Source organism: Xyrauchen texanus, chromosome 2 (assembly GCF_025860055.1).
Source record: "Xyrauchen texanus isolate HMW12.3.18 chromosome 2, RBS_HiC_50CHRs, whole genome shotgun sequence".
Taxonomy (NCBI): domain Eukaryota; kingdom Metazoa; phylum Chordata; class Actinopteri; order Cypriniformes; family Catostomidae; genus Xyrauchen; species Xyrauchen texanus.
The window spans coordinates 57371809-57387873 of record NC_068277.1 but is presented as its reverse complement, the minus strand read 5'-3'; the positions used below and the strand labels follow the sequence as shown (position 1 = coordinate 57387873).

Here is a 16065-nt window from a genome sequence, read left to right as displayed (position 1 = left end):
CACAGGTGCCTGTGAGGCAGCAGGTATGGGGCTTTTAGTGGGGTGCTGACTCGAAACAGAGCAAGGGTGAACCGGCTGTGATATACTCTGTGTGGGCATAAAGTGCCTCATAGTCCGTGACTGATGCTGAATTGCGACATAATGCTCAGCAAACTTATTTATAGAGCCGCCAAAAAGGCCGGCTGCTGACACTGGAGCATCCAAAAGTGTGGCTTTTTCCTTATCACTCATTTCTGCCCTGGAGCACCGCCATTCAGTGCGGAGTGCTGATACAGCTTGTTTTGCTGCTCAGTAAGCTTTTCCCGCCAGTGCGGACGTTTGTCGACACGGTTTGGAAGGATGTACATGTTATTCGCTGGGCAGAAGTGTGCCGCTACCGCCTCCTCCACAGGGGGTAATTGGGCATAACCATTTTCTTTCCCGTGATCCACATTGAAGAGGATGGCATCACTGCGCGAGTGCACCGTATAACCGTATAAGGTCACGCACCAGGACTTAAATAGTTTGTTATGAACTTCGGGGACTGTGTTTGACGGCATCCGGACTGCTAGAACTATTCATCGAGGTGAGATTGTTCAGGTTCCTCTGGGGGAGACCAGTCAGGGTGAAGCTCTTCGACTGCCCTTGTAAGAACGTGGAGCATCTCCCTGTCAGTGGCGCATACACGTTCCTCACCCTCGTGAGCGAAGCAACTTGAGACTCATATCTTCACAGTGAGGACCGTCTGTCGGTGGGATGTGTCTCTCGCACAAGGAACACTTACGGAACGACATCTTGAAAAGGATGCAAACATGTAAGTGACTCTTTTAGATACTATATAAATATATATGCAATATATATTTATATAATTTATATCACACAAATACAATTGGTTTTTAAATGATACTCTACACCTGCCGACCTGCTGCAAAGAATCAAGATACTGAGGTTCATTCACCAGCGAAGCGTCAAGTGGCGAGGTGGAGAGATGTTCGCCGGAACACTGCAGGGGAGTGGAGAGTCTTCTCGCTGCCGTGAAGATTCCTTCCGCTGACTCGTGTGTATCGACGACAAAATGTAGAGGGCTTTGAGACAAGAGATGATTGCTGTCTTGAAGGAAGAAATTCTGAGGAAATGTTGCCCGTGCACCTGTTTTTATAGCGGTCAGTTTCGCGCCAAAATATTGGCATTATTATAGAGAGGTTTCAGATAGGTTGTGTATGAAGGCCCATATGCGTTAATACGCATAAACAGGCAATGTCAAGTGAACTGAGTCATAAGGGAACTTATGTTAGGGCATAAAGGTGAGGGATACTTTTGTAATAATTTGGCCATATCATGGGAGACAGTCAGCAAAGGTAAAACAATAGTGGAAAATAAAGCTGTAAATTTGTTCCAATTTGCCTACCATAAAATATGTTGGGATCAATATGATCCCAAACATCTGTACAGAGATTTTGAAAACTCTTAAGTGAAGTACATATTTACACGTTCCTCTAATAAATTTAGGAAAAGTCAGAAAGATTCCGGTTTTTCTATACAGTTTAGCCTATTTTTAAGAGATTGCAAATTACTGTGGGGTCCATTTGACCCCAAACTTTTCAGGAGGGTTAATACACACTTACTGACATCCAAATTAATCTTTGATAGTATTCAATGTATTTATTTATACAGATTATTATCCCATTGTATTGTTGTTTGGAAAAACAATTGACAGAAAGTGGAAATGTATTGCTTAGATATTTAGTTTTTATGATATTGAGTTTTTGGAGTAAAGGGATTGAGTATAAGCTGTTGTTATATTTTACTACATGGCACTTACCTGCTAACAGAAGAAGAAACACACAATCACACCGTACTTAATTTCACTTTATTTACAAAACATACTGGAAGAATCACGATATGCAGTAACATTCGGTCGGATTATACGAAATTATATTTTCATTATATGAAAATAACTGGACTGGCTTTACAAATATAATGTATTTACAACATATGTATTTAAAAAAAAAACTTTCATACATTAAAGACTTGTTTTATTGAAGGTGGTTTTAGCTAAATGTTCTTAAATGTACACAAACCTGATCAGGACACATTTATTTTTTTGTTTAAAAAAAAAATAATATATATATATATATATATATATATATATATATATATATATATATCCAGCCATCCATCCATCTTCAACCACTTATCCAAAGTCGGGTCGCAGGGGCAGCTGCTCCAGCAGGGGGCCCTAAACTTCCCTATCCCGAGCCACATTAACCAGCTCTGACTGGGGGACCCCGAGGCGTTCCCAGGCCAGTGTGGAGATGTAATCTCTCCACCTAGTCCTGGGTCTTCCCCGAGGCCTCCTCCCAGCTGGACATGCCTGAAACACCTCCCTAGGGAGGCGGCCAGGGGGCATCCTTACCAGATGCCCAAACCACCTCAACTGACTCCTTTCGACGCAAAGGAGCAGCGGCTCTACTCCGAGCTCCTCACGGATGACTGAGCTCCTCACCCTATCTCTAAGGGAGAAGCCCGCCACCCTTCTGAGGAAGCCCATTTCGGCCGCTTGTACTCACGACCTAGTTCTTTCGGTCATGACCCAACCTTCATGACCATAGGTGAGGGTAGGAACAAAGATTGACCGGTAGATCGAGAGCTTTGCCTTTCGGCTAAGCTCTCTTTTCGTGACAACGGTGCGATAGAGCGAGTGCAATACCGCCCCACTGCCTCGATTCTCCGGCCAACCTCCCGCTCCATTGTCCCCCTCACTTGTGAACAAGACCCCGAGGTACTACAAAACCTCATTCCCTACCTGGAGTACGCACTCCATCGGTTTCCTGCTGAGAACCATGGCCTCAGATTTAGAGGTGCTAAATATATATATTATATAGACTGCACAGCAATGTCATTGACAGCTGTTCCCTCATAATTTCTGGTGTGTATATAAGATTGTAAGGTGTGTATATATGTAATATTGTGGTTCAGTAATTCTGTTGTAGATTGTAAGCTAACTGTAAAACAGAACAAGATGTTTTTTATTTCACCATCTATAGTTTTGGTTAACCAGTATTTTGTGTAACTTATGATTTAAAAGTCATTAAATGTCAATTTACACAACACTAGATTGGAACGCTCGTGTTTAAGCTTGTCTGGGCATAGTCTCGCAAAGCCATACCTGATTACGGCATAGGTCTGGGGTCTAAAGCAGCTTCAGTTGGTCAAGAACCGCTAATTTAGACAGGAAAAGCCATCTAAATTACATATAAACATATAAAGCCACCAGTCACATTCGGTTTTGTCATTAGGCGGTGTTTAGGGGCAGGGTTATATTGGAGATGATATAGGCAAAAACATATTTATATAAGGGTATGCGAGTCTCTGCGAGCGATTGCACAGAAAACATATGGGAAAATTAAAAACAATTGTAGAGAGTCTAAGCATAGGACAGAAATCATATTATAGAGAATTTCACAGACATAACGAATTAAACAAAGCAGAAAATGCAGCTCTCCTTAAGGATATCCACTTTGTGTTACGCACCTCAAATGAAACTCTGAATAACTTCAAAAGTTTTGATATCACTAACCTTAAACTCTTGTGCAAATTCTTTGATTATTTCATCCTCAAAAGCACTCATTCTATCAATGCAAAACCTTGTTTACAGCAGTACCTGATTACAATCACAAGGAATCTGCCCAGCACTGCATGTTAGTTACAATGAAAGTGTTAGGTAAGATAAATATGTAAAAAAAGTTTGGCCCCTGTTGAGTTTTCATCTGGATTATCTGGCCCCTACAAGAATATAGTTGAAGAGCCCTGCCGTATAGTATAAACTCACCAATGTATTTATTTATTTTTAAATAAACATAGGTTGCAAACAAAAGCAGTCTCAGAGTATCATTTATTTACCCCAAAACGTCAAGTTTAATACTAATCAACCTAATTCTGCCACTTCAAGCACTGATTAAGATTAAAGTTCTGTGTGTAAATAAAGTGTGTATCTTTTTAGCCCAGCAAAGTGACAGAGGCTTTCAAGTACTTCATCCAAGGCATGGGATACAGTAAGTAATTTGAGATTATAATTATTTTTATTTTTTTTATAAATGAGAATAAAAAAACATTATTAATAGTAGTTGTATTGATTTAACAGGGTTCCTTTGGGTCCTTAAAAAGTCTTAATGTCTTAAATTCAGTTTTCTAACATTTAAGGTCACAAGAAGTTTAAAATTTGTAAAAGGTATAACAAAAGTCTCTATTATAATTTAAAGTTGTCTTGAGTTTGAGGACACAAAGACTAGAATTACGATATGACCCTGATGTGATTATTAAAGTTTAAAAGGCAATGATTTAATTTAATAAATGTATCATCTGCGTACGCTGTGTGCTTAAAAGTTAAAAGCATGCAGTTTTACTACTAGTAGTATAAGTTTTTTTTGGCAGAAAAACATATGGTCATTCAATTAACAGGTCTGTGTCACATGCGAGTAAAAAAAATCTATTTGGGCCACATTCATCTGCAGTGTGAACGTAGCCAAAGATTTAATGCAATTAACCCTGGTGGTACTAAAGTAATATGGTGGTAACATTCAGAGAGTATTCAGATCCCTTCATTTTATACATTTTTTTTCACATTTTATGTTGCAGCCTTGTGCTAAAATGCTTTAAATTATAAAAAAAACTTTGCCAATTTATTAAAAAGAAAAACATGAAATATCACAGTGACATACGTATTCAGACCCTTTGCTATGATACTTGAAACTTAGCTCAGGTGTATCCCATTTCTCTGGATCATCTTTGAGATGTTTCTACAATTTGATTGGAGTCCACCTGTAGCAAATTTAATTGATTGAACATAATTTGGAAAGGCCCACACCTGTCTATATAAGGTCTCGGAGCTGAAAATGCATATCATAGCAAAAACCAAGCCATGATGTCAAAGGAACTGACTGCAGAGCTCAGAGACAGGATGGTGTTGAGAGACAGATCTAGGGTAGGCTACAAAATGTTTGGCTGCATTGAAGGTGTGCAAGAGCACATAGGCTTCCATAATTCTTAAATGGAACAAGTTTGGAACAACTAGGACTCTTCCTAGAGCTGGCTGCCCAGCCAAACTGAGCAATCAGTGTAGAATGGTCTTGGTAAGAGAGGTGACCATGAACCTGATGGCCACTCAGACGGAAGCCTCTCCTCAGTGCAAGACAAATAAAAAAGCACCTAAAGGACTCTCCGACTGTGAGAAACAAGATTCTCTGGTCTGATGAAATGAAGATTGAATTGTTTAGCATCAGTTCCAAGCGTCATGTCTAGAGGAAACCAGGCACCGCTCATCTACTGCCCAATACCATTCCAGTGGTGAAGCATGGTGGTGGTAGAATCAGCGGCAGGGACTGGTCAGGATTGAAGGAAAGCTGAACGCAGCAAAATACAAAGATATCCTTAATGAAAACCTGGTCCAGAGCACTCAGGACCTCAGACTGTTCAGAAGGTTCAGCTTGCAACAGGACAATGACCCTAAGCACACAGCAAAGACAACACAAGAGTGGTTTAGGGACAACTCTGTGAATGTCCTTGTGTGGCCCAGCCAGAGCCCGGAATTAAACCCAATTGAACATCTCTGGAGAGACCTGAAAATGGATGATGGTCCCATCCAACCTGACAAAGCTTGAGAGGATCTGCAGAGAAGAATGGCAGAAAATCCACTAATTCATGTGTGCAACGCTTTTCGCATCATACCCAAAAAGACTTGAGGCTGTAATCACTGCCAAAGGTGCTTCATTTGAGTACTGAGTTAAGGGTCTAAATACATACGTCAATGTGATATTTCCATTTTTTCTTCTTAATACATTTGCAAAGTTATCAAACATCTGTTTTTTGCTTTGTCATTATGGGGTATGGAGTGTAGATTGATGTGGGGAAAAATACAACATTTAATTTTATAAAAATACATACGTATTTTAGCATAAGGCTGCATCAACAAAATGTGAAAAAATTTAAGGGGTCTGAATACTTTCTGAATGCACTGTAATAACCATGCTTAATTTTGTGGTTACAATTATTTGACTACAAAATACCATGTTGATACTATGATTACTGTATCTGTAGAGGACGTCAGGACAGATCCATGTTCCAACTGATTTTACCGATTGCACTCTTTCATCCCCATTTCATGTCATCCAAGACACACACTTTATTTTAATAAATAATCACAACGTATTTTAAACATGGAAATAAAATGTTGAAAGGGAGTGAATTATAACTGAAAGTACACATTGTTCTTGTGGTTATCGGAGGGGCTCTGTGAAGATCAGGCCATGCAGAGAAGGCTTTGAGTCAGGTAAAGGCTAGGAGTGCGGCGGCAACTGCATGGCTGCCCTGCGTCATTCTCAATCCTGGAAAATCACTGTAGTGTTAACTGAGAAATGGCATCATCAGTAGAGTGCCAGACAGTGGACTTGATTTTATGTGTGATGCAGGTTCGAGTCCATCTTTCATGAACCCATTTTTCCCACCCCATCTCATGTCAGCATCTTAGAAAGATACTTTTCTTTTAATAAATATTAACAAATTATTTTAAAAGGTTTTGTGGAGAAACATGTTAAATGTGTTTAAAAGGTTTCAATAAAGTCCTAAATAATGCACAAAAATGTTTCACAGGAAATTGTTTAACACTTTTTATGCACATAAAAAAAAAAGTTCTAGAAACTTTTTTTAATAGACATAAGTGGTAAAAACACAGCGCCTTAGCGATTCTCAACTACTATTTACCTCAGCAGCAGAAGAGGTCCGTTTAAATATTTAGTTTGTGCTGAAAAAGGCTCCGTGTTGGGGTTGTTGTGACATTCCATTTCCAAAAGATTGTAGAAGATTAGGATATTTAGATTTCCACCCATACCTTTGAATCGGGACAAACGTGGAATTTTATACAAATTAAAACTTGAAATAAATGTTCAGACCAGATTGCCCCACATCTTGTCAGATGGATTTGTTTTTCATCGCAGTGGCAGGAACTAAAATGTTGCCAGGAAAGTCCAGACATGATCGATTAGAGTAGCAACATAAACTAAAAAAATATATATTTATAAAAAATAAAAGTAATACAACACAATTTTATATATAACTGTGTTGAAAACATATATTTTTTATTTTATTTTTTCAAAAAAGAATGAAGATGCAGTTTTTTTTCACTAGTTTATTTTATATGAAGAGACCAAACGAATCACCAGAACAAATAAATAAAAAAAAATAGACTACTGTCTGAATTAATCATGTAATCATGAACACTGCCACATTATGTGACTGTACCGCCTATGATTTGTACCGAATGGATTTTTGTGAATCTGCTAGATGTATTTTACTTTCCATATTGAACAAACAATAAGATAACAAAAGCAAGTTTTAAACCTGCAACCTGTTGCACGAGATCCAAGCACACTGCCCCTAAGCTATCAGTCTTTCTCGTCTCCAGACTCTCATCTGTAACTTTAATGTAACATCAAAATAAGCACATATATATTTCATTAAGCTTATGAGCAGGGTTTCAATTGATCCAGTATTTTAGTCTGACATTTTAGCATTTTTTTCTATACACCAATTAATGAGCTAACTAAGCTTTAACTTATATATTGCCATTCACTTTGCAATGTTAGATCACCTTTTATACAACAAAATGCAAAAAATAAAAAACAAATAATTATAACTGTTAATCAAAATAACTTGCTTTCTTCACACTATACAGGTGAAACTCGAAAAATTAGAATATCGTGCAAAAGTTCATTAATTTCAGTAATTCAACTTAAAAGGTGAAACTAATATATTATATAGACTCATTACAAGCAAAGTAAGATATTTCAAGCCTTTATTTGATATAATTTTGATGATTATGGCTTACAGCTTATGAAAACCCCAAATTCAGAATCTCAGAAAATTACAATATTACATGAAATCAATAAAAAAAAAGGATTTTAAATACAGAAATGTCGGCCCTCTGAAAAGTATAATCATGCATATGTACTCAGTACTTGGTTTGGGCCCCTTTTGCATTACTGCCTCAGTGCGGCGTGGCATGGATGCTATCAGCCTGTGGCACTGCTGAGGTGTTATGGAAGACCAAGATGCTTCAATAGCGGCCTTCAGCTCTTCTGCATTGTTTGGTCTCATGTCTCTCATCTTTCTCTTGGCAATGCCCCATAGATTCTCTATGGGGTTCAGGTCAGGCGAGTTTGCTGGCCAATCAAGCACAGTAATACCATGGTCATTGAACCAGGTTTTGGTACTTTTGGCAGTGTGGGCAGGTGCCAAGTCCTGCTGGAAAATGAAGTCAGCATCTCTATAAAGCTTGTCTGCTGAAGGAAGCATGAAGTGCTCTAAAATGTCCCGGTAGACGGCTGCGTTGACTCTGGACTTATTAAAGCACAGTGGACCAACACCAGCCGATGACATGGCTCCCCAAACCAACACAGACTGTGGAAACTTCACACTGGACTTCAAGCATCTTGGATTGTGTGCCTCTCCATTCTTCCTCCAGACTCTGGGACCTTGGTTTCCAAATGAGATGCAAAATTTGCTCTCATCAGAAAAGAGGACTTTGGACCACTGAGCAACAGACCAGTTCTTTTTTTCTTTAGCCCAGGTAAGACGTTTGACATTTGAAGCCCATGTCCAGGACCCGTCTGTGTGTGGTGGCTCTTGATGCAGTAACTCCAGCCTCAGTCCACTCCTTGTGAAGCTCCCCCACACATTTGAATGGCCTTTTCCTGACAATCCTCTCCAGGCTACGGTCATCCCTGCTGCTTGTGCACCTTTTTCTTCCACACGTTTCCCTTCCACTTAACTTTCTATTAGTGTGCTTTGATACGGCACTTTGAGAACATCCAACTTCTTTTGCAATTACCTTTTGAGGCTTTCCTTCCTTGTGGAGGGTGTCAATGATGGTTTTCTGCACAACTGTCAGGTCAGCAGTCTTACCCATGATTGTGAATTCAACTGAACCAGACTGAGAGACCATTTAAAGGCTCAGGAACCCTTTGCAGGTGTTTAGCTGATTAGAGTGTGACACTTTGAGCCTACAATACTGAACCTTTTCACAATATTCTAATTTTCTGAGATTCTGAATTTGGGGTTTTCATAAGCTGTAAGCCATAATCATCAAAATTATATCAAATAAAGGCTTGAAATATCTTACTTTGCTTGTAATAAGTCTATATAATATATTAGTTTCACCTTTTAAGTTGAATTACTGAAATTAATGAACTTTTGCACGATATTCTAATTTTTCGAGTTTCACCTGTACGATGGTGCCATAAGTGTCCCTTTGCGCATCCTGGCTGTGATTTTTGAGTCTCACATGTGAGAATTTAAAGTTTTATCGCCACGTTAATCCCCAAGATAAAAAGGTTAATTCTGGTTGAGTACTTACTGTATTTCTCTTATCTGTTTGAATGAGCAGCTGGAATCAGTGAAGTACAGATATAAAAAAATAAAATAATAATATATATATTTATTTGGTGCATAACACAGGACTTTTAACAATATACAAGGCCGGAAGTTTTTTTTTCAGGTTATTATTAGTATTTTGGCTCCACAGCAATCTGCTTCTGGGATTTAATTCAATTTAGACTCTTGTAGCCCTGTCACAGGAAGGAAAGTCTAAGAAAATGTTTCACACATTCAGTTTATCAATATTAAAAATGATAGTATAAGTCATAGGTCTTTAGTCATTTTATTGTCATTTGTACAGATTACACTCGTTAGAAACTAAACTTGCAGATACCCTGTTTTGCTGATAAGCAGTTCTAAGGCCTTGTTGAATGTGTGCCCCAGGCCCCAGCCTGTTTAAGTAAAAGAATGTGTGATACAGGATTTATTTTGAGATTGTGTGGGTTTGTTCTATATGGACATATGATATACATTTTATTTGTTCAGGTCTTAAAAAATTTCTTTAAAAGTCTTACATTTTAATTTAAAGACTTTGAAGCAACCCTGTTTAAATCAACAACTACTTAAAGATATTACATTTTTATATCAGCAATACATAAAATTGAGGAACTATTTTATAAATGTACTCTCAAGGTCACCTTAACACATTTGCATGGTGTTGCAATTTGTTGTTTGACTGCATTTTACAGTACACTAATGGCAAAAACAACCAGCCTAAATACCATTACATTGTGTCCTAACTAGAAGTGTGCTACCCAAGCTTGACAAGACTCAACAGACACATTTTATGTATAATGGATTTGTGTTAGATTTGTAATTAAAATAATTAAATTATTATTATAAATAGTTAATGTCTTAATATTAAATGAACTTGTTTTGTGCACAGGCACAAGGCTAGTTTATTCAGGTTAGGGCTGGTTTAATGTATCTAGATGATGGATCAGCATAGTCAAGGTGTTTACCAGCTAAAATGTTGGTCATCCTGCAAGAAGCAGTGTGATCAAAAACTTCTTGCTGGTTAAGCTAGTTAAAAGAATATTTCACCCAAAGATATGAATGTCATGCTTTACTCACCCTCGTGTAAAAAAAATATTCCAAAGTGTCTTTCTTCCTTGGAACAAAAATGGGGGATGTAAGACAGAATGTTTCACATACACCAATTTCTTTCAATGAATGGCAAAAAAGGGGGCCAATGCAGGGCCAATTTTCCTGGATGATTTAGTTGTATTTCTGTCTTTGTATTTACTCTTCACCATTTTCCCATTGCCTCCATTGTCTTTCAGTGGCATCATCCTGCATGACTCGTCTCTCTCGTTCACGCACAACCTCTCTCTCTTCCTCATACTCGATGGAGGGGTCCCGTTCCAGATCCCGCACACTATCCCAGGGTTCACTGGGTGGACAGCTTCCTCCAAGCCCATCCCATACCATGGAGGTGTCCTGCTAAGGGGAGCCAGAGAGGGGGAGAGAGGTGGATAAATGGGTAGTTAAAAGTTTGAGTCATTTGATTGGTGGAAAGTGCGAGTCACTCTCTCCCTCCCGTCATCAACTCGTCTGGCAGATGATAGGGCCCTTTAAGCTCTGTGACATGTGCTGGGCCTTTAATGAGACCCAATTGTAGTGTTAACCAATAATAATAATACTTCTAATATGAATATTGATTATGACATTAATATCACAGCATCAATGAAAAAACGTTTCTTTTAGTTATATGTTGAATTTCTAAACAAAAGAATAGAGAAAAAAATATACAGTGTAAGCTCATAATGTGTGTATCAACTTCTTTTTTGATTTCGTTTTTTGGTGTGCTTTTTTCCTTGTTATTTTTTTCTCTTATACAATCCTGCTGCTGTCAGAGGGGTACAGTATTTTAGTCTGTACTAATGTGGTGACCCAAGCGGAAATCTGTGGCAACAGTTTTAGGTTGAAATAGTTGTCTCTGTCAATTATAGCCAGCTCATGTCTATCATTTGCCCATATGAGAAAAGTTATATGTTAAAAGCAAAAGAGAAAACAGCAAAATACTGTAATTCTATTTTGCCTAGATTTATTTGGTTGTGGGGTTGGGGCCATGTGATCTTTGCCTGTTCTGAATTGCATGTCAAAATTTGATTGAACACATTAGTCTACAATTTTTAATTGGGAAAATGCAAACAAGTTGTTCCTTTAAAGTGAACATATGGCGAATGGTGTTCACAACTAATTTAACTTCCTTAATGTTACTTATTTCTGAGTGAAACAGTATATTCAACAACAAAAGAAGTAGGGTGGGACTCGATTCTATACATCAGAAATTGATTGGATTGTGAAAAAGTGCTTGCCACACACCATAATGGAGCGAGGAGTTTGGAAGGAGGGGTTGAAAATTAATAGGGATTTATGAGGTCAGACAAAAAGGAAAGTTGCTTCAGAGGTCGGAGCAAGATGTTGCATTTTGATGCATTTTTCCATTGAAATGGCATGCATTGATGAATTGCTTACAATAAGACCTGGAACATTTATTCAAATAGTACAATTTCATGTCATGTTGACCACTTTACCAATCCTGTTAAATTTTGGTGTCAAGTGCCTCCAGAGGAGCTCAGCCAGTGGAGCACACTGTGTTAACCATTAGTATCAAAGCCAAGCGGTGTACAACAAATTGATAACTTAAAAAATACATTTGTGGAGTCTAGTTAGCTCAGCGATTATTGACGGTGACTAACACATGGAGTCACAAGTTCAAATCCAGGGTGTGCTCAGCGAATCTAGCCAGGTCTCCTAAGCAACCAAATTATGAAGCCTTTTGAATTTGTCCAATTCAAAGGAAAATTATAAAAATAATTAGCTCTATTCATGCAATATTTACCTAAAACAAGGAGTTCCTCTACCGTGTATCCTGTCATTTAATTTGTATAATGGACATAATAGGATATAATGAGAAGTGTTTGATTGTAAACGTTCAAGATGAGTTCACAGTGATGAGCATTTGTCTTTTTAAATTTCCACCTTGCTCTCTAATATAACTTGAGAGCAATAGCTCTGGCTTGGAGTGTACATAATGCCATAGTGACGTGTACACAAGAGTATCAATAGGATCTTCTTCACATGTGCCTATTTGCATGTCTGCCCATTTTAACATGCCTGAAAGTGAGCCAGTGTGTAGTGCATGCTTTAACACTCTGTGGAACATATCACTTGTTTCAAAGAATGACAATAACTCAAACCAGAGGAAGAAATATGCTTGTCTTATTTTGCTGACTAACCAGCCCCTTTACTGCCAATAGGGTATAGCCATGTTGCACTTATTAACCTAATATCCCAATAAAGCTCTTCCAATACACAAGGGTAACACTTTAAAATAATGTTATGTTATTTTATGTTATAATATGTTAATATTAGTTAATGCATTCAATTATAAACTAAACTAAATGTTAAAATCATTTATTCATCTAATTTATGTTAAGGTATAAATATACTATTGATAATTTCTAGCTCATAAAACATTAACTATTGTTAATGTAAAAATGTAGGCCTTTTAGTAGTGAGATTAGTTAGTAATCAACATTAGTAAATGCTGTAGAAATAAAGCACATAACTGTTAATCAGAAGGACGCTGGTTCAATCCCCACAGCCACCACCATTGTGTCCTTGAGCACGACACTTAACTCCAGGTTGCTCCGGGGAGATTGTCCCTGTAATAAGTGCACTGTAATTCGCTTTGGATAAAAGCGTCTGCTTTTGCATAAATGTAAATCTTTACAACCTTATTGTAAAGTGTTACCTTAGCAAGCCAATGAGATTATCAAGTTAGCATGCCCTTATGCTCAAGCTCCCACATTTTCATAGAAACATTTAACATTTTCCTAAAAGCACTTAAGCTCTCAGTCCCAGATAAGTAATACCTTAAAAATAATGTTTTAATTGAAAGAGCATATGCGTGTATATGTATATATATATATATATATATATATATATATATATATATATTCCATCACAGCTGACACTTGCCAATAACAACGTAGATCAAAATTCTCACAAACCCAGATGCATCATCATCAATCACATTCAGCAAAATACTGCACTGAAAAGTAAATAAAATAAAATCAGTCCGATAGTTTTAAATTTACTGGAAAGTTCTTCTAATAATTATGTGCAAATGTAATGTTTGTACATTTGTTGCAAGTATAGGAACCGCAGCACTGTGTCCATGGAAATAATCACATATTTCAATTGTTTTGATTCTGTTTTAGAGACATTTTCTCATTTAGGATTGATAGATTGTTTCGTTCTAACTACATGTTTATGTTGGGAATATTAATAATTGTGCTTAAGGTAAATATTAAAAAGTCCACCCAGATATATTAGAACCTCTACCAAGAAATGGAAGAAGATGGATTCTGAAATGTTTTACCTACTGAACAGATGAATAACGATTACAATTGTGAGAATAATGACAGTTAAAAACAAACAGGGATAAAGATTTAGATTTACTTGGCATGTGTGTTGTAAATGTAAATGCTTGTCCATTTTGTTTCTTATGTTTTTGACTCCTCTCCTTGATTCAACTCTTACATCTTTGTCAATTATTTTTCTATGAACTAGGCTACTAGATTTCTGTCTCTGTGTTTCTCATGGATTAGACATTAGTGAGCTAGTATTGTGTACATTTTAGCATTAGCACTAAAAAGGAAATAATATAATTAAAACAAAATGTCAAGAATAACAGAATGCAATCAAAAGTAATTGTGTGGCGAACTTCTCTGTGTAATACTATGAACAACTGGGGGGAAAGGTAATAAAAAGGATAAAATTACACTTATGTTGAGTTTTCATAAACAAACAAGATTATTTTGTCATGAAAATATATTAAGCTGTTCAAAATTTGAATTCATTTATTCTTTCTTTATAATATTAAAAACCTAATATGCAATAATAACATTATCAACTCAAATAGTTATAATTTCTTAAAAATATCAGTAAATTGTGGTAATTGTCCTCATCATGGACTGTGAAATACAGAAACAAATTGAACAATATAGCTGCAAGCAGCAATGCGATTCCTCCTCAAAATGGCAAATCATTCAAAATTGATCAGTAGAGGGTTGGGGTTAAACCCTCCCAATGGAGGAATCCAAAACGTCTTTCTGTCTTAATCCTAAACAAAAGATTTTCAGTGTAAAGGAAAATTCATCATGTCGGAAATTATTGGTCCTTGAGTCTTTTTGTTCCCCATGAGAAATGTGGCATGTACACCAAGTTTCAGAAGAATTTAACAAATGAGGTGGAAATGCCATCACTTTGAAAATGGGACATTTGGGCGTGGTCTGTAGCGCCCCCTAAGGGTGAATGTGGGCCATTCTTGGTTTGTGGGTTCCTGTTGGCCTGTAGTATCAATGTACAAAGTTAGAAAATATTTGACCAGAAAATGGGACTTTTGGCATGGCCTGTAGGGCTTCTTTTTTTTGTGATTTACATAAGCATATCACCCCTCCTGAGCAGGGAGGACAATTTATAGTAAAAAAAAATAAATACTATATATACTACATATACACTCACCTAAAGGATTATTAGGAACACCTGTTCAATTTCTCATTAATGCAATTATCTAATCAACCAATCACATGGCAGTTGCTTCAATGCATTTAGGGGTGTGGTCCTGGTCAAGACAATCTCCTGAACTCCAAATTGAATGTCAGAATGGGAAAGAAAGGTGATTTAAGAAATTTTGAGCGTGGCATGGTTGTTGGTGCCAGACGGGCCGGTCTGAGTATTTCACAATCTGCTCAGTTACTGGGATTTTCACGCACAACCATTTCTAGGGTTTACAAAGAATGGTGTGAAAAGGGAAAAACTTCCAGTATGCGACAGTCCTGTGGGCGAAAATGCCTTGTTGATGCTAGAGGTCAGAGGAGAATGGGCCGACTGATTAAAGCTGATAGAAGAGCAACTTTGCCTGAAATAACCACTCGTTACAACCGAGGTATGCAGCAAAGCATTTGTGAAGCCACAACATGCACAACCTTGAGGCGGATGGGCTACAACAGCAGAAGACCCCACCGGGTACCACTCATCTCCACTACAAATAGGAAAAAGAGCAAGAGTTCACCAAAATTGGACAGTTGAAGACTGGAAAAATGTTGCCTGGTCTGATGAGGCTCGATTTCTGTTGAGACATTTAGATGGTAGAGTAAGAATTTGGCGTAAACAGAATGAGAACATGGATCCATCATGCCTTGTTACCACTGTGCAGGCTGGTGGTGGTGGTGTAATGGTGTGAGGGATGTTTTCTTGGCACACTTTAGGTCCCTTAGTGCCAATTGGGCATCGTTTAAATGCCACGGGCTACCTGAGCATTGTTTCTGACCATGTCCATCCCTTTATGGCCACCATGTACCCATCCTCTGATGGCTACTTCCAGCAGGATAATGCACCATGTCACAAAGCTCGAATCATTTCAAATTGGTTTCTTGAACATGACAATGAGTTCACTGTACTAAAATGGCCCCCACAGTCACCAGATCTCAACCCAATAGAGCATCTTTGGGATGTGGTGGAACGGGAGCTTCGTGCCCTGGATGTGCATCCCACAAATCTCCATCAACTGCAAGATGCTATCCTATCAATATGGGCCAACATTTCTAAAGAATGCTTTCAGCACCTTGTTGAATCAATGCC

At 37.8% G+C, this 16065-nt stretch overlaps 1 protein-coding gene across 1 annotated transcript in view; it reads left to right on the top strand.

Annotated features, from left to right (window-relative positions):
• Positions 1–14919, top strand: part of ndrg2 (NDRG family member 2) — a 118013-nt gene extending 103094 nt beyond the window's left edge. Inside the window, exons 15-16 of the mRNA XM_052141889.1 lie at positions 3983–4034; positions 10692–14919. Coding sequence (XP_051997849.1) covers positions 3983–4034; positions 10692–10855 — 216 coding nt within the window. The 3' untranslated portion in view covers positions 10856–14919. The remainder of the gene's footprint in view (positions 1–3982; positions 4035–10691) is intronic.
• Positions 14920–16065: the final 1146 nt, after the last annotated feature.